Source organism: Asparagus officinalis, chromosome 9, assembly GCF_001876935.1.
Source record: "Asparagus officinalis chromosome 9, Aspof.V1, whole genome shotgun sequence".
NCBI classification, from domain to species: Eukaryota; Viridiplantae; Streptophyta; class Magnoliopsida; order Asparagales; family Asparagaceae; genus Asparagus; species Asparagus officinalis.
In genome coordinates, this window is record NC_033802.1 from 1,538,801 (window position 1) to 1,558,934 (window position 20,134).

At 38.3% G+C, this 20,134-nt stretch overlaps 2 protein-coding genes and 2 long non-coding RNA genes across 4 annotated transcripts; all 4 read right to left on the reverse strand.

Moving 5' to 3' along the window:
* On the reverse strand, positions 552–1,232 carry LOC109824219. Its single transcript, XR_002242558.1, has 2 exons — positions 968–1,232; positions 552–846 (listed from the first exon to the last, which is right to left on the reverse strand). It is a non-coding gene; the product is annotated as an uncharacterized LOC109824219 (long non-coding RNA).
* On the reverse strand, positions 7,407–8,224 carry LOC109824164 (NDR1/HIN1-like protein 3). Its single transcript, XM_020390694.1, has one exon. It carries the CDS (start codon positions 8,196–8,198, stop codon positions 7,611–7,613), a length of 588 nt encoding a protein of 195 aa, XP_020246283.1. The 5' UTR covers positions 8,199–8,224; the 3' UTR covers positions 7,407–7,610.
* On the reverse strand, positions 13,706–14,682 carry LOC109823989 (NDR1/HIN1-like protein 1). Its single transcript, XM_020390478.1, has one exon. It carries the CDS (start codon positions 14,472–14,474, stop codon positions 13,839–13,841), a length of 636 nt encoding a protein of 211 aa, XP_020246067.1. The 5' UTR covers positions 14,475–14,682; the 3' UTR covers positions 13,706–13,838.
* On the reverse strand, positions 16,820–20,134 carry LOC109823990. Its single transcript, XR_002242520.1, has 2 exons — positions 20,088–20,134; positions 16,820–17,149 (listed from the first exon to the last, which is right to left on the reverse strand). It is a non-coding gene; the product is annotated as an uncharacterized LOC109823990 (long non-coding RNA).

Consider the following 20,134-nt stretch of genomic DNA (forward strand, 5'->3'; position numbering starts at 1 on the left):
CGAGAAAAATGAAATGATGAGATTTTAGGAGGGGCGAGGGATTAATATTTGTTGCATGGGAAATCGGAGAAATAGAGACTCTGCGTGATCAAGGTTCGCTCGATTTGGGTGCGCAGATGATTTGATTTTTTTGTCTACGTTATTAATTACTATGGTATGGGATAAGTCCTGGGGTTTAAAATTGCACGAGTTGCAATAAAATGAAATGATGAGATTTCAGGAGGGGCGAGAGATTAATATTTGCTGCATGGGAAATCGGAGAAATAGAGATTCTGCATGATCAAGTTTTGCTCGATTAGGGTGCAGATAATTTTATGGTATGGGATAAGTCCTGGGGTTTAATTAAAATCATTTCTAAAAAAAAGAATCTGATACATCATAAAACTGATAATTTACATATGGAGAAGTTCAAACATATTTGACGTTGAAGTCCGATCTCATATTTTGCATCTCTCAATCGAAAATGTTTGGGACTTTTTGCCCCTTAATTGCAATCTCAAGAAGCACTGAACGGTATCCTTGCCTTCTTAATTACCAATGAAGCACAGATCAATAAACTTGCTTATTTACAGTCAAGAGTACTAAAAAGAGCAACATTTGAGCAAAACAAAGAGTTCAATAGCTCATCAGGCTCCAAAAGCTTAACACTACATAAAAACAAAGCCACAGTTCATGTCTAAACTCCACATTACAGCAAAAGGTCGAGTTTTTTGAGCCATTTCATCAAACATACAGTCATCCATACTCATTTACATAAAGACAACTTCCCAGCTTAACATAATCACCCAAAACCCAAACGTTTTTCTCCACCGAAGCATTTCGTCAAGCACCTTGTTCGCCCTTTGGCTTATTCACAGAACACGAAAACAAAAAATCATCAGCAAAAAAAAAAAAAAATTCGCTCCTAAAATGCGAAAATAGAAATAAAAATTGCATCTTTTCCTCAGAAAACAAATAAAATTTGTACCTTTCGCTCATAGCCGCCAGGGCGATGCCAGCGAGGAGGATCGAACTTGATCCCCCTCATCGCGGCGACCTCCAGAATATCCATGTTCTCCAAGCTCATATCGGGTTCTCCGACCATCATGGCGAGCAGTTCCATATAATCCGTGGGAGAAGAACTCGAAGCGGGTTGGGGGTTGGGTTCGGGTTCGGGTTCGATTCGGGGTTGGGGTGGCGGAGGAGGAGGAGGAGGAGGAGGAGGGGGAGGAGTGAGACAGTGTCGTTGAGGAACGCTTAGCATGATTTGATTGGGAGAGTGGCTCTGCTTCCGATATCGAGGAAGGCGAATCGATCGGCCATGGCGGAGTTTGGGATCTAGGGTTAGGGCTTCAGGGTTTTTTTATTTTTTTGGCGGGAGGAGGAGAGATGGCGTAGGTTAGGGGTCCGGGTATATTTAAGGCTTCGTATTTTGTTTTATTTTTTATTTTTTAAAGGACAATATAGGTAGGTGACAAATAGCCACTGCAATTCATTGTTGCATTAATACTTGTTTTTGGGGCTCAATGGAGAAACATCTACATCATATCAACGTCATGTAAATGTTATTCTTTTTTTTTCTTGCTTTTTTTTCGCTGTTGTAATGAATATTTTGAAAAGATGTTTAGATTAAATTTTATTAATTGACCTAATTTTGTGATTGTTTAAGAGATGAATACCATTTGTGTCCTCCCGCGTGATTTCAACAATGAAAAATGTTAATATCGTACATTGTTTTCATAACAGTATTATTATGTCAATAACACTATAATTTCAAGATTTTTGCTTGTTATTCTAATAAAAAATATATAAAAAAAAGTTCTACACTTTAAAAAGTCTAATTTCGTTTATAGTGTATGAGCATATCTAATTTGATTATTAACAATAATATCTATTTTTCATCCACTGTCTTATTAAAAACAAATCAACAAGTGTTATATCGTCCAAATGACTAAGTGTTAATCCTCAATGGATAGCCGACATGTGTCCCATCATCGGCACTCAACCCTTCCTAAAATCAAGGCCAGGTCAACAACCTTTGAGGCTGACAAAAAAGGCAGTACTTATCGGCTCGCACTATTCGAGTCGACCCCGCTCCTCTTTCATTCCACAAGGTCAGATCGATAACCTTCGAGATCGACTAAAAAGGTGGTACTTATTGGCTTGTACCATTCGAGTCCACTACACTCCTTTTCATTCTACAAGACCGGGTTGACAAACCTTCGAAGTCTGCTACAAAGGCGGTATGTATTGGTCCACACGCAAAATCGCGACGAGAGGTGGCACTTGTCGACCCTCTTGTGAAGTCAAGACGGAAGGTTGTGTGTCCTCAGGGCCCCACACCGATAGTTAATTGTCATCACATTAAATGAATGATCAGAGTCATCATTTCTCCAGTCACGAAAGCCTTTATAACTCATTGGACCTCGTCTGCGTCACGCACATTCTGTCACCCTCACATTAAACGCCTAGGTGACTCATCCCCCTTTGCAGCTGATACCTGTAAAGTAGATGATGACTAAGTCGCCTACTTAACCCAAACGAAGGTACCAATCTACCATTTGGATTAATTTGCTATAAAAGTTATTTGTTGTCTACTGATGAGGGTAATCAATCTCTTGCTAAAAACTGCACTATTTTCATACTTCTCCATTCAAGCTCTCTGCTAACTTGATGGTCGGAGGAACCACCGGAGATCCAAACTCCAACCTCTAATTATGTGTTATTCATATGCATGATGTAATTCGCTGCTCAGAGCCTAGCCGTCTAAAGGAGATTGATGACCCCAACACCCCATATAATCCACACATAATTTTCTGTTAAATAAGGGACATCAACAACAAGTAATAGAGTCGATAGTTCATAAGATTGTAACACATTTCATAGGAGTTTGGAGAACACCCGGTTGACGTGATTTGGACATTTTTTGTGTCGGATATAAGAGAGTCATTGGAACAATGCAATGTAAAGATTTGTATTTGTCACACCAACTCATGAAGTGGACCGTGCACATTGAATACCTTTTTAGGAGTTTGATCCCGCACAAGACACTTCGCTAAGGGGCTGTTTAGATCGAGTATTTTGAAGGGGAAAGCTGCCAAAAACTGACAAATTGACAGCTTTCCTCCTCATTTCCCCTTCAAAATACTCGTTCCAAACGGGCCCTAACACGTATTGTATATAACAGTTCACATGCAAATATATGTACGTGTCTGCATCCGTTCACTACGCGGGACACTCTATATCTCTTCCTAAAATGGGGAGAAAAAAAAACAGAAAAGTATGGTTCAGGATGATATTTTAGACTTTCATAACTTCATTCATGTATCATGTTTTAAAGGAGGGCAACGCAGGTACAAATTAGTGACCGGAGTTGCATTAATGAGTCAATAAAAGCAACATCATATGACAAATGAGATTAGTGCATTACCGAATCATCTAGCCTATGCGAATGCAGCACGTACGACATGCTTGCTATTGAGTCAAAGTTTGACATTGACGAGAATAACATTAGTCATTCTTTTCTATCTAAATTTCTATATATCAGTCCCTTAAATCTTCAATATTTTAGAATTGGTTCCCAAATCCTTTTTTTAAGTTCACAAATGGACTGGAAATATGATAACTCATCATTTATTCTCAGAACTTCCTAAATTATTTAGCAATCAAACAAACATGAGTTTTAGATATGTTTTATCATTCTTCACTTCTTCATTTCATACCAAACACAAGTTATGAATTACTTTGAGATCCATAAAATTGTTTAGAAATGATTATTTGTCTTAGAATCCATTTAGGGGCTGTTTGTTTGCAAAAAAAGAAGAAAACTGGCAACCATGTCACCTTTGAGGAAATCTCCCCCATCCACATCAGCTTTTGGTTTTAACACATTTCCATTTCACATGTTTGTTTCATTTTTTTTATTTAAGGAAATGTCGATGCCGCCTAGGATGCCATATCACATTTCAAGAAATGTGTTTTCATAAAAAAAAAAAGCTGTGAAAACACTTGAAAATATCACATCAATGAGTTTTTAATTAATAGAAGCACTATTGGAGAGTACCATGATGAATAAATTCCTTTTTTTAATGAGTCATTTCTTTTTTCCTTTTTCTTCTTGTCAAACAAACTATAAGAAATGGAAATCAAAAGCACTGTTACTATGAAGGTTTTTTTTGTGACTTGGTAGTGAAAATGAGAGGTTTCTTTGCGAAACAAACAAAATAAAAGAAAACTGAAAAAACTGTTGATATGTGTTGAAATCATTTCCAAAGAAGTTATTTCATTTCCGTTTTTTTTTTTTTTTTTTTGAAATAGCCAAACAGTCCCTTACATTATTTTATGGAAACTAACCAAACAGCCCCCTTTTATACAAAAAAAAAATGTCTGTCTATTTACCGTCATATTGATTTCATCACAAGATCACATGAACAATTGAAAAGAAATCACACAGAATTACTCCTATCAGGCACAGGACACTGACACCCCCTTTACCTACACGTCACCGTTCCGTTAACTCCCATCCAACAGCCGCTCAACCGGCTACAACCGGTAACCTCCCTCTTCTTAAACTCAAACCAAAATCCCTCACTCCCTATAACCCGCTACTTTAATTCAATTTCTCATCGAAAACTTTTTTCAATCCCCCCCCACCACCCCCGGACTTTCCCAAAATGACAACGATCACAAAGCTCCCCCTCGCTTTCGTTCTAATCGCCGGAATCGCCCTCGTCGTATTCTCGGGCGAGCTCCTCTACATCCTCTACTACCGCCGCAACCCCGGCGAAGCCTCGGGTGACCCGCAGAATCTGGAGAAGATTCTGTCAAAAGATTCTCCTGTGGAATTCCTTCTCCCCAGCGTCCGAGGGTCGAGCCCGCCACTCGTTCCCCCAGCTGCCTGCAACTTGGAGGAGGTGGCGTCACAGCCTGAGGTGGTGACGTCATCGGCGGAGCGGGAGCTCGCGAGGTGGAGGTCGAGGGTTTTGTACACGATCAAAGAGGAGGAGAGGGAGGATGCGGATTCGGATGTTGAGAAGGGTCTTGGGTTTGGACCCGAAAAGGATGAAGGGGCTGAGACGCCCTACTATACGCCGGCGGCGTCGCCGGAACGGGGGGAGGTGTAAATTTTAGACTTTAGAGGGGCGAAAGTGTAAATTTATGAGCGGGAGTCGGTGGGTAGAATTTGGTAATGCGCGAAGTAATGACTTTAGATTTGCGATATTCGTTTGCTATTTTTTTTTTGCGTCTGTTGATGAACAGGATTTGTGTTGGGTTTTTGCTATTTGAGTTAAATCTTAAGTAAATTTCAGAAAAACACCCTACATTTTGGGGTGATCTGCACAAAAATTAGAGGGAGTATAATCTTATTAGCAAATTTATGGTTGGATATGAAATACACTGACTCTACTCAAAATACTAAACAGCGGAATGAGAAAATTTCAGCAACCAGCAGAAAATAGTAGGAATGTCATGTGAATATTTCTTAACCTAAAGTTTAGCAATATTGTAGCTCGAGATGCTAGAACTGGGGTAAAATTAGCAAATATCTAAACTTGGGGAGAAAATTTAAAAATGTGGTAGATTTGGGGTTGTATAGATTTTGGAGGGTTAAAATTGTAAATTTAGAGGGTGGGAGTGAAGGCAGCAATAGCGTGGTCGGTAGAGTTCGTAATGCATGAAGTAATGGCTCTGGGCATTTAAGAATCTTTTTGCCTTATCATCTGTTACTACTTTTGGGCTTTTGAGTTAAAAATTTGAGGCCCAGCATTCGATGTTTGTTGGGATAGAATAAGTTTAGGAAAAAATTGTAAAATAGACCTATTTTGTTAAATATTTAGCAAAACAAACTGTTTTGCTAAATATTTAGCAAAATAGATCTTTTTTGACCAACAAGTCAAAAAGAGGTCGATTTTATAAAACAGATCATTCGAAACATACGAGACTAGTAGTCCCGTATGATTTAATGCCCATTAAATCATACGTAACTACTAGTCTCGTATATTTCGAATGGTCTTTTTACAAAATCGACCTCTTTTTGGCCAAAAAGAGGTCTGTTTTGCTAAATATTTACCAAAATAGACCTATTTTGTAAATTTCTTCATAAGTTTATATTTTTCAGATTGGGGATTATGAGCAAATTGAATGCGGAGTAGAGTACAAGAAAGCTTGGCCGAATATTTACGGCTAGTTGTTAGATTAACATAACTCAACCCATTATTAGTTGGTGTAAATTTGAGTGTGGGGCTAAGTTGTTTGTTGCTGCATGACTCAAAATTACCAAATATGGAAAGGTTATCCATTTTGACATTAAAAAAAAAATTGTTGCTAGGTGTTATATTTCAATTTCAATAACATGTTAAACGCTCAAATCGATTTTATCTTAGACCACTTTCTCTCGGAACCAAAACAAAACAAACTTACAAAACTACGGAAGATAGTCTAGCTTGTTAGATTTGGGGTGGAAACCAAACCTCCGACGGCGGAGGAGCTCCGACGAGCTCCGACGAGCTCGAGAATGGCGGAGATGACGCAGGCGAAGTCGACGAACGCAACCCTTCGGCGAACGCACACTTCGGCGAACGCACCCTTCGAAGTCGGCGTTTGAACCCCCCCTTTGCTCTGCGTTCGAACCTGACCTTTGCGTCAGGTTTAGCCGCTGGCGACAGGCTGTCGCCAGCCCTTCAATCCACCTATATATACCCCCTTTGGCCCTAGGGTTTCGCTGCCGTTTTTCTCCCTCCCTTCTCCTCCGATTTTTTTTTCTCTGGCGGCGAAGCCCCAAAACGCAGTCGCGTTTCCAATTAAATCACAGCAGTGATTTCATTCATCTCCAGCTCTCAAATTGTTTTTGTGGGGAGATTAAGAAGTGGATTAAAGAAGAGAGAGAACTAGAGGAAATTAAAGAGGGATTTATAAAGTGGGGTTATTCATTTATTCTCAAGTGAGAATTGTAAGGGTTCATACCCTTTATTTATTAACACTGTAGCTACAATGTTCATTTGAGAAATCTTAGTTTTGAGATCTGCTCCTAAATTGTAATTTCTTGTTTGATTAATAAGAAATTATCTGTGTGACTCCCGAGGACGTAGGCAGTTGCTGAACCTCGTAAATCTTGGTGCACTTTTTTCTATACTGCGTTTCTGTTGCATTAGGGGTTTCAGCGTTATATTCCCATCATAGCTGAGTTGTAAGCTATGTACGAGTAATACATCAGGGTTTTAGGTTCGACTCTGCCCGAGAACATCCGTAGAAATTAAATTTTCTGAAACACCCAATGCCATGCAGGGAGAGCGCCCCTTAGCCACGCCCGATTCAAAGGATCATGGAAAAGTTCCCTCGTCAACAAAGAAAAAAAAAGGAAAAAAGATAATTAAAATAACATGTATTTTATCCTGTCAGAGACGACCAAAGATCAAAGAAAAGCCAAAGTCAAATTTTATTATTTATCCGTAGCAATCATCACGCTGTAATTGCTCACAACCAACAAATCGATACAATTCAAACTCCCACAAATGCATCAAGCTAAATACTCCTATGAATCTGTAACCGTAAACAATTGCAACACAATACAACTTGAAACTAAAAAAAAGTAAAAAAAAAAATAAAAAAAATCCAACCTTGGATCCAATCCCTCAAAAGTCAACATCGCACTTCGTCCTCTCAAACCCACCATCAGGTTTCTCAGCAAGCTTCAATCTGCAGCCGAACTTGGGCTTAAAATGCCCGAACTTAAAGAACATAACCTTAATCCTCACCTTACAATAAACCATCAAATCAACATAAAAGAACCCCTCCCTCTTCTCCCGCTCAAATGTCGTACTCACCACCGAGCCCAGCCCAACCGCCCGGCCCATGAACTTTGGATACAAAACAGTGGTATCCTTGTGATGCTGGAAGAAGGCCGGAAAATTTGAGTCCAGGCCGAATTGGGTCCCGTCATATTGGGCTTGGGCCTCAATGTAATCATAGTAGAAGCTGATCCTTTTATTTGGATTGTGAACGCTGAGGTTGAGGGTGAGGTTGTAGGTGAGGGAGGCATTGGGCTTATGAACGTTTGTGAGGTTGAATTGGGCCAAACGGGCTGATTCTATGAAGGCTTTGGGCTTGCTGGGCCTGAATATGAGCCAGAAGATGAAGATGGTGATGCCCAGGGAGACGATGAGCTTGAAGAGAGAGAGGCAGAGGTTCCAGAGACAACCGTTGGAAGAGTTGCTGGCCATTGGGGACTTTGGTAGGAGAGAGAGAGAGAGAGAGAGAGGTAAGCTTAAGTAAAGAATAAAATAAAAGCAAAAAATAATGTTATGATGGGCATAAGATAGGGCCCATGCTCGTAGCTGTCTGTGCTGAGATGACATATTCAAGGACCAGGAAGGAATAATAGAAGTCTTGGTTATTTGCACTCTAATCACAAACGTTTTAAAATTTTAGATTTAGATCTCTAATATACCGTAAAATCTAATTTGAAATTTTGATTTGATATTCAAGGTGTAAAAATCTGGCCTTAATTTTATTCGCAGTAAATATCAGCATGTAAAAGTGGAGGAAATAATTTTCTTACCAAAATTTATTTCTCTCCGGTGAACTGAAAAACAAACTTTGGCAGATTAAAATTATTAAGATAGAATCCAAGATATTGAAGTTGGTAATATGTGAAAAGTTGGGGTATTAAAGCAATGTCGGAGGAAGGAATTTCGTCAAGCGGGGTCCCAAAAATAATAATGCTCAATAACAAGACCTTGAACTGGGTATAGATTTATATACCTATTTGTGCTTTGGAGTCATTTTTTTTTTCACGTACTTTTGTCGAAAAGAGACTTGATCCTCATTCTTTCCTATGTCAAGGGCAAATTTAACTCAAATCCATTCTCTGATTCAACTGTAAATCTAAACGTGTGAATCTAATCTTAGGGGGGAAAAGGTTAAATAGCACTCAAATACCTTATAGTTTCACTCACTTTGTGCTTTCATACCTTCACTTGTTTTTGTTTATAATTGGTATATTAATACTCTTTATGCAAACGTGAAAATTGCTATATAGGGCCCAAACATGAAAAACTAGAATGAGTGTTGCATGAAAATTTTTAGGAGAAATTCTCGTGTTTGCATAACTAAGGGTATTTAAGTACAAGTTTTAATAACTTTAGGATATTTATGTGCAAATTTTAAATACTTTTAGGGTATTTTGATACAAGTTTTAAAACTTTATGGTATTTAAGTACTGTAAGAGGACATCTAAGTGCAAGTTTTGAAAACTTTAGGGCACTTAAGTAATGCCAAACAAAAGTGAGGGTATATAAGTGTAAGTTAGGGAAAATTATAGAGTACTTAAATGCAATCACCCCAGTTTTTTTATTATATATATTCATGGTGGGGGCAGGGCCTTGTTGGGTCTATATGGTTCCACCCTTGTTGTAAAGTGCCTATAAGCCTTCTGTAATGTAAGTATGCGGCAAGTTCAAATTAGAATGAATGATTCTTGGATGTGAAAGCAAATTTTTAAAGTGATGAATAACATGATCTACAAATTTGACAATGCCTCTAATGTTCAAAATGTCATCACCAGATGCTGCTCTGAAGGAAAAATTCAGTTATCTTCTATCTACAATGAGCTCATTCATCAAAATACACAAGTTGCTTGGTCCAAAACAGTCTGGGATGGATGGTTATACCCTAAGCACTACTTTATCCTTTGGCTAGCTATTCATTCTAGATTGTTAACAAAAGATAGGCTATGTCACATGAGGATACTTGACACAAATCTCTGTGTCCTGTGCACAAATCAGCATCACGAAACGTGCATACATCTCTTATTTGGATGTGTATACTCAGCTACTTTATGGAACAAAATGATGGACTGGATGAATTATAATTGGAAATCTTACAACTGGGATTGTATTATTGACTGGTATAGTACGAGACTGAAGGGAAGGGGTTTATGAAGAAGCTTAAAAGATTGGCATTATCCGTATCAGTTTATGTTATATGGAAAGAAAGGAATCAGATAATCTTCCAAAACAAAGCTAAAGACCCTGAATGTTTGTTTCAGATAGTGAAGCTTCTAATACTTTCCAAGTCTTGAATGATAATGCTTCTCCTTACATAAAAGAAAGAACTGAGCAAATATAATTCTTTTTCATAGTTGTTTTTCCAGTTAATCACTGGAATGTTTTGATTTACTAAATCTTCTCAATTGGTAATGAATAAAATTTATTTCATTGACTAAATAAAAATGTTAAGCCCAGATCTGTTAAAAAAGGCTTCGCGCATAAAGCCTATCTCAAACTACGCTCTCGAGCGTTCACACTTTGTGAGCCCAACAAGAAAGGGTGTCCCACAAAGCCCAAATGCAACAATGTCCTATACTTTCTGATTATAGAAGGCTTGTTTAGATTTGCAGTCAATGAGATTTAAGTGAACATAGGATAAGTGAAACTTAAGAGAGATGTTAAGAAAATTAAAAAAACTTATTTAAAAATTCACCAAAGGGAACCAAATAAAACTTATTCCACTCTGTTTGAAAAGTTTAATAAAGTTAAGAGAATGAAAAGAAATAAATGTAAAATTACATAAATAACCTTAAATGCTATTACGTCAATTTGTTGATAGAAATTAGAGGGAGGATAAAATTATCTATTCACAATTGTCTTTTTTTTTTTGAACAGTTCCTTTCATCCTAGTTACACCCCAAATTAAGGGGAAGAAAACTGGAATTTCTCCCTAATTACCTATCAAATGTAACCTTCCAACATGAATATGTGTGCCCTCAAAACTTATCCTTACCCCCTCATTTATCCCTACAAGCTCTAAATTTTAATCTCCATAAAAGTTTAGATGTGCATACAGCCCACGAAATTTTTGTAACTCTCGCTAAATCTCGAGTTAATTTTAGGAAATTCCAGAGAATCCTCAGAGTATAATTATTTTTTACCCCACTACACCCATAACAGCGTCATTCCATATTTGAGGGCACCATAAAGAAGCATATAGTTTTTTTTTTTTTTGATCCATTGCCAGCTAGACTTTGGTTTAAAAAGTTGTTTTTTTTATTTTCTCGAGGAATCAGACTTTAGTATTGTTAATAACTGTGAACTATTGACTCTCAATGCTCGACTTTTTCTTCTTCTTCTTCTTCTTTGTTCTTGTCCTTGTTTTTTGTTTTTGGTAGAATTCTTAGATTTACGAGGAATCAGACTTCGGTGATATTAATCATTGCAAACTATTGACGCTCGGATTTTTTTTTTTTGTTTATCACGTCTCTTACTCAAGATGTCTCGTAATTTAGTAAAAATTTTCAAGTTATTTTTAGTTAACACTTTAATCTAAAAATATGAAGCGAAAATTTCCAGAACCAACCTTCTATTTCTTTACTGTCTGACATACCTTCGAAACTTATTCACAAGGACAATCTACTTGTAATATAAATTTCCTTTTATTAAAAAAAAAGGCTTAATTGCACTTAAATATCCTATAGTTTACCATACTTTGGTTATGCACCTTCACTTATTCTTGCCAGCACTTATATATATATCTTAGTTGTGCAAACTTGAGTGTATTTAATTGTAAATTTTATAAAAATTTAATTACATATATAGGTAATGCCAACAACAAACGAGGGCACACAAGCAAAATATTTAAAAACTTTAGGATATATAAGTGTTGACAAAGGTACATAAGTGGGACATAGGAGAAATATAAGGTGTTTAAGTGCGACATTGGGTATTTAAGTTAAAAAAAAAATGAAGGTAAACATGTTCAAAAGCCAAGGCCGCTTTTTCAGAGATTAATTTATCAGCAGCTTCTAGAAAGAGAGATCATCACTACGTTGACCAAGCTAAGTAAGCAATAAAAAACAAACCATTTATTTATTTACGTAAAACAAAAAGACCTCACGCTACAACGACTAACCAACGAACACCTCTCAAATATATCAATATATACACATAACCCAAGCAATGTGATAGAAAAAACACATGTAAAAAAAAAAAAAATTCAACTTAACGCGAGGCTCACACGCCCCAAGCTCCCAATCAAAAATAGTCAACGCCGCATTTGGTCCGCTCGAACGAACCCGACCCGTTACCCTTGCTCGTCGACGGAGCGGGCAATCTCACGGTGCAGTCGAACCTAGGCTCGAAATGCCCCACCTTCACGAACTTCACCTTCAATCTCACGCTCGTATAAATCTTCACATCGACGTAAAAACCCCCCTCCCCCTTCTCCCTGTTATAAACATCCGACGCGGACCCGAACGCGCCCGCAACCCCGCTAAACCCGGCGGCGCAGCAGCCGTCGTGTTCTTGTGACCCTGTAGAGACGCGGGCAGGCCGTCGTGTCCGAACTGCGACCGCTTGCCGTAGATCGCCCTGGCCTCAGACGCGATCGTAAGTATGATCCCGATCCTCCGTTAGGGTTTCTGCGCTGGACGTGCGAGGGCGAGGCTGTAATCCAGCGCGTTTCGCCCGACCGTGAGGTTGAAGACCGTTGTACGAGAGTGGTGGCCGATTCGACGTACACGTGGAGCTTGTGGCGGGCGGAATACGAGCCAGACGACGAGGAGGATCACGACGCATGGCCGATCGCCGATCGAGAAACGCAGTTTAAAACGCGTGGGACAGGGATGCAGCACGCGCCGCAGCCAGAGCAGCAGACCGGAGCTGCGATCGGCCCACCGCTACGGCTAAGGTGCTGCGGGGAGGGACCGGTGGGCCGTAGTAGGCTCCGTTCAGGTGGACTTGCTTCGCGTCCGCCATCGAGCGAGGACGAAGTAGGAGAGGTTTAGTGAGAGAGAGAGAGAGAGGGGACGTAACGTTAATTTTTATACGTAGTAGGAGACTGGGTGGAAGTTTCGTTGCATATAAAAAATGCGCGGTTCTGGTTGCAAAAGTCTCTTTGCTTTGCGAAGAGAAAACGCGGGTTGGGGATTTTTTTATAAATGCGAAGCCCGCGTCGAATGGCGACTTTGATGTAATAGTAAGTTGGGCCAGGGCTGTATTGTTTATAGTGGGCCTAGCTAGCTCCAACATGGGCCCACTTATGTTAATCCGCCGAACTTCAAACTGGGGACGAAGTACCTGTCAATGCTTATCAAAGTTTAGATAGATTTTAGCCGAAAAAAGGCTGCGCGTTTATCTCGTGTGAGGGAGAGACCGTCACGTATCTTGCTCATTTGGATCAAAGTTTTTCCCAATATTATTAGTTGGGTGAGTTGGAAGTGGGAACAATAGAGACGCCAGCTAGAAAAAGACTAAGAGAGAGTTTCCTAGTCAAGTGGGCTGCTTCCTTCAATTATTTTCTTTGAAGTTACGTCTCGGGAGCAGTTGGTGCTCTTTCTTCATGCCCTTTTTTTTTCTTCCCTTCAAATTTTATTACATGATAATGTGATGAATTTATGTTAGCCAACATCATATTATTGAGCATATATCAGGTTACGACCCAAACTATGGTGTGAGTTTTCAAGGTGCTTGACCCTTTCATGTGGATTATATTCAAAGAGTATATTAAGGATAAAGCTTAGCGGTTGGCACCTCATCACTATCAAGCTAGGTAAAGGTGAGCTTTCATTTACAACACTTGAGTAAACCAAGACAACAGCCAAACCAAGATGTCAAGCACTTGAATCCCTGTTGATTCTTGTGAACTTGTTTCGGGTGCATATGAGCTCAGGCAATGAGGAGTCATTTGTATAAAGTTCGTGCCGAGATTTGGAAAGAGATCAACGCTACGCCACTAAAAAAGCCATAAAGTGAAATATATTGCTGAAATCACAAGTACAATACCATCAACTCCCATTACCTGCACAAAAACACAACCCCTATAACTTCCTTTCATGTAACTCTCTCCTCGTAATTTACACATCAAATTCAAACATCAACACTGCAAGTCGAAACCTGCTGAAACTTGATCCCGACGGCCGACTCAACCCCACCCCCGGAGTTCGAACCCCCGCCGCCCCGATCGAACAACAAATAGGCCGGACAATTCACGAACAACTGATAAAACCCAGAAGTCCAGCTGCCAACCCTCCATTTCAACTTCCCTTCAACCTTCACCCACAAGAAAAAATACCCATCAGCCTCGTCCTCCGTCAACATCTGCCCCAAGAACGGAGCTATCGGGATCCCATCTCCGCTCAAATACGGCGACCAGACATCCACATCATTGTGCCCCTGGTAGACTGGCGGTATTGGGGACGAAAGCGTAATCTGCTGGTAATTGTAGGAGGCATACACTCGAAGGTTGGAGTAGAGGACGGAGATGCGGTCGTTGGGGTTGTGGGAGGAGATGGTGACCTGGAGCTGGGAGGTGAGGAGGTTAGGTTGGGTTAAGTTGAATCTTATGACTCTCGCGTCTTGGAGGTAGAACTTGGGCTTGGTGGGCTTGAGGACGAGGTAGACGACGAGGATGGCGATGAGGATGAGGATGACGAGGAGGAGGAGGACGTAGAGGAGGCGGCGGATGAAGAGCTCGCGCCTGTGTCTGCCGCAGTCCTTCGACATGATGAGTGGGAATTGAAGGAGAGGAGGAGGATGATGATATAATAAGGGAGAGAGGGATGAAGGTAATGGTGATGGGGGAGTTTGTGGAGGGACTACTTATGGGAATATTTTCTCTGAAATTTCTTTAGGGTAGGAGACAAAAATAGAGATGGGTGAGGAGGAAACGTGTACCGTTGCGAAAAACTTCATATGGTATGCAGTCTATGCGAAGTTTTCCTACATGGAGGGAGTAGAATGCAATAAAGTATTTGCTACAAGTTTAAATGTAAAATCAGAACAAACAATTAAAATATCAACGTACCAATCCAATACGATCAGCGCGTGAATTAGTAATCATCAACTTTAAAATTGTACTCTTATGTTGAATATAACCAGCCAATTTTACATTATGGGTTTGAAAAAAAAAAAGAAAAGAAAATGCAGTAAACGTCAAAAAAATTAGAAAGAAGTTTAACTACTACATTGAAAAAGGATACACCTATATAAAGACATAATTTAAGTTATTACATTAAACTCATATATACGTATAGTAATCCCAACGGTTTCTCAAAGTTTACTTATGGGCTGGTAACGCTAAGCTCAAGCTGCCTCTAAATTAAAAATTTTAACTACTAATTAATTAGAAATCCGCAGGTGGTAAATATTTGTTAATTGTACTTAAGTCAACTAACCTGCGTACGCTTGTAACATACACAAGTTCATCTAAACAGACAGAGACAACTAAAGGACTTTTTTGTTAGGCATTAGGTCAATAAAATGGTGAAGCGGTATGGAAATTAAACACGCTGAGTTGGAATTTCACATGGAAGGTTGTAGCATCAACATCCATCCATAATTAATTCCTACTATTTTGACTCAGCCATAAAACAGAGCAAAGGGGGTCTCAAACTATCTTTTTCCACAGAAAATGCAAGCCACAAATTCAAAATCTCAAGCAAACTTGCTATGTTCTCTAAAATAAAGATTAAAAAAAAAGGGGGGAAAGAAGATAAAACAAACAAAAGGAGACTCCAGACTCTTCAGGTCCTTCTCCAGACAACCAATATATCAATATTATAAACCACATCATAGAAACAAATTAACCCAGTAAATCTCTTTTTGTGTAAAGAAAATCTATATCTATATCTATACTATACTATATATAAACGAAGATTGTCTTGTCAAAACATTTGATTTTCAGTTTTGCCCTTTTAAGTTTGATAATTCTCAAATGTATCATTAGTTGTAATTAATCATTCACTAATTATATATAACCTCATACTAATTATGCATTTCCTCATTTTTTTCAAAACCTTTGGTCGCATTGTTATTTTATTATTTGATTGTGTTATTTGATAGAAAATTTAAAATTTATCCATAACTTATCTTCACATAATATTTAAAATTGTAAATAAAAATAAAAATAATAACAATTCATTAGGCTTATACCTTATGTCTCTGGGTTTCGCCTCTTATGGACAACTTCTTTTACCTTTCGTCTTATTAGCCTTTAAAAGTATGATAATAGTATGAAAATTAAAGTCCAACCAAGTTTTGCTGGTCCTAGATTAACTAAGAAAGCAGCAAACTGGAACAATCAGAAGAACAAATAAAGTCCAAATACCAGCCAAAGGATGAGGAAAAACCAAGCAAATAAAAACTAAGATGACACTGAAGTTGGAAGGAGAGGAAGAGCAAACTTGTCTATATCATTAGAATGCATGACTAGATGCACTGGATATGAGACAAAATCCTGATCAACAAAGGGCCATCCTCATCCAAGCCACAACCTCCTAATTTTAATTGTATGCATGTATATAAACTCTCTTTCTATGATTACTATTGTAATCAAATTATGATGACAATATATTATATGTATTCTAATATCATGACCATGTTGCCATGTCTTTATGTCTTACCTTCTTGAAGAATTATCGTGTCTGGTGTTCGTGTCACACCCGTGTCCTGTACCATGTATCCGTGCTGCTTCGCGAGCAATACATTAACAAAAATCAATAGACCATCAATGAAGAGTATGAGATCTTCAAGCACTTCCAATAAACTAGTCCTCGATCAATTATCATTTCACAAATTTTCAGAGCCAGAAAGTTGATCTGCAGTTTATTATGCAGGGTTGGCTAAAAAGTCTTTCAAAAACCTTTTGATTATAGGCACCTGATAAAGACCTTAGGTAGTCAAAGAAATAAGTTCATTAATTCACACCAAAAGAATCATGTTTTCAACAAGTTCCTAACAATTGTCATAACCTTGAAGAGTTCTGACTGAAAGCATCATTTTTAATTTCAAACTACCATAAGGAATTAAGGCAAAGAGCATAAAATATCGTAGCACTAATACGCGCATAGTGCGAAATTTCTCAAATTTGATTTGAGGTATAAAGAGCAGAAAACATCAAGTCCCTCAATCTTCATCATGTTCTGGATATGTTTGAAATAGAACGATGCTCAAGAGGCCCAGCTATACCAAATTTATCTAACATATATACAATCAATATTAAAAGGAGAAAATAGCAGCATTATTCCCTCAAGGAACAAGTAGGCCAATAATAAGCAAAGATGCCACTATTTAAAGTGTTGCATACAGGAGAACATAATCTAGGAAAATCTAACCATCCAACCCCAAGCAAAATCCCTTACACATCATCTAGCTCCCAGGTATCAGCTCCTTATTGGCCCCTGTTAAATATAAAAATGTTAAATAATGTGGCTGGGCTATATTGCAACTTATAGAGTTTACTTTAACACATAGGAAATTTCCTCATAGCTAAATCGATTTTATAAAGACGACATGAAAGTTCTAAAACACCTAAGTGTGTCTTAAGCTTCCACAGGAAAAGATGACAAAGTTTTCCATAACTGACATTGGCTGACAAGGGAAACATTATGTGTCCTAAACTTACTCTTCTTCCACCTTGCAATATGATGGAAGTTTCCACCCGCTAAGGCTTACCATAGGGCACAAGCACATCCGAAGAAGGTAAAAAAAAAATGATACATACATATAGATATACATCCAGAAGTTTGCTCGACTTGCAATATGTAAAATAAGGCTTAGGGCAGTGTTCCTAAATGGGCCTTGGTTTTGATTGTAGGTCTCCCATAAGATGTACTTATCCAAAAGCAGGAGCAACAAGCTGTAACAAATTTAAAGTAACTGATCTATCAGATTAATTTTCGTAAATTGATCAGGATCCCTCAGCTCAACCTTCCTGAATCAGCTACGTCATCAAATAATAACTCTTTATTGTGATAAACAAGCATGCTGTTAGCACTTAGTTTGCTTCTCACTTCTCATGCAATTTAATGCTTGCTTCTTAATACAAGCTCACGTTGATTACATAATACATTACACCTATTTTACTGGTATTAGACACACACACACACACACACACACACACACATATCAATCAACAATCAGTTTAGTCACTAGTGCACCTATGTTAGCTACCTGTATCAAGTAGGATTTACATAGAATTAAGAGCTTTCGTTTTTTTAAAAAAAATAAAAAAACTTGGTGTCCATCTCAACCTGAACCAACTAGCTTCGAACCTGTGTCGTGCCTTGTTTGGTGGGAGTCCTGTCAGGTCTGAGTTACTCATATCTCATTCATGTACCTGCCTTATCCAGAATAAATCAATTTGCATGCATCTTAACCTGAACCTACCCCTTTGAACTTGTGTCATGTTTTACAAGAATGACGGCAACTGAGTTACTCATATGTTCTGCGAAGCCTATTAGCTCAGGTCAATCTGTGATCAACAAAGGCCTGTTAACTTCCACCCGTACATACTTCCAATATATTATATTAAAAGTGATAGTAAAATTGTTTGCTGAGATTTGAGTTTCAGTTGTACTTTTTATAGAACTGACAAAATTTGCTAGAAGAGTTTGCATGAAACTGACAAGAAAAGGAAGACAGAGGATCAACGAGAAAGACAGAGAGAGAAGGTCTACACAATTCGGTTGACAACTAGGAAGCGTGAGAAAAGAGTAAATGGAAGTTATGTATCCTAATTCAGTGTCATCAAGATTTGTTCAATTTATACTTTGATTAGTTACCTTTTAAAACAACACAATGATTGTAATAACTATCTTCCTGTATTACCATACCATAGATGTCGGGAACGTGAGATATTATAGCAAATCACATCCCAGGATCAATCGTCCTATTTAATGCGGTACACTAACAAATTGAGTCGCATACCCAGCGATCAGATTTAGAATTCAAATTAGTTAGCTTTTTGAAGGGAAAAAATCACTACTTTTAGAAACAATATGGCAAGAGAAACAAATCTACTTTACAAAAAAACTTGCTCTTACAAATTACGAATTATAATCTCATCTTGCATCCCACATATCTCTAACAACTTACAACATCAAATAAACCCTTCAATAGCATTTCTAGGCTACAAAAAATCTTTTTACTCGCATTCCAATTCTAAACATTTCTATACAAGTATCTCCACGAGATATTTCTCAAGCCTCTTCCAAAAACATTCCTAATATATTGTAGACAAATAAAATTATCATGATCCTTTGTAGATACACTTGACTCTCTACATAGTTCTAGGACCAGATATTTGACTCCAACTTAATAGTAATGACTCTAGAGTTCTTAGATATTACTAGCTAGGAACATCTAACAGGTTCGGCATATGACTTTGTCTACTTGTTTCTTAACAATTATGGACAGTAGTCATGGTTTTATATATCCCATTAGAGGTAAGAGTTTATGTTTCCCACAGGGCCTACTGCTACTCGCGAAGGAATAATCTCGATTTGAACATGGTTGAGCCTGGGTAAGGCGTAAATTCCTTGTCTCACCCAACAATCAGACAACATAGACCACAACTGGACCTCAAATCAGCAACCTTACATGGAGGAGTTGCCAAAGGGGCTAGGTCCTAGTATAGCAGTACACAATCTGACCTACCATGATACTCCCTTAGAAGTAATAAAACACAAGCACAAGACCAAACTGGATTCACAATAAGAAGCTTCAACTATCAAGATCAGCTAGAAGTCGAAAATATCTATAACACTGAGTTAAACACATCCTTAACTATCAGTATCAAATTTCTTCAAAAATCACCACACCCGCCAATCGGAAAGGCACTCCACCTCTATCTCCTTGGACTTTTAGCCCACTAAAAACACCACTCTTTAAATATTGTATCCTAAGTTCATGTATATTACCCGAATGAACTTCACTACTATGCATCTCTAAAGCTTTATTCAGTACTCCTTTCACCGTTAAGAGTTAAGAGTTAAAGAGTAGTCCACCAGTCTACCAACCTACTCAGATGAGCTAGATGTTCTCAAAATCAAGATGAACAACTTGACACTAAAATTAAAGAACTGATCGACCTGTTACCAAATAGAAATGAAGAATAACCACAACTAATGTCCTCTAGAACCACCTAAAATTTATTGCACACTTAAGCAAGTATCTTATGAAATATCTCACATTAACGAACTTATAAGAAGATGACAATGACATATGACACTGAAACCAACATCTCGATCTCTTTGTAACCCAATGGAATATCAACATATCAGTTAGCATCAAAAGGAAACCAAACATAATCCACAGCGAAGTCATCTATTTACTCACATAGTTCTTGCTCACATCCAAACCTGACAAGCCTTCGTCGGCCCCAC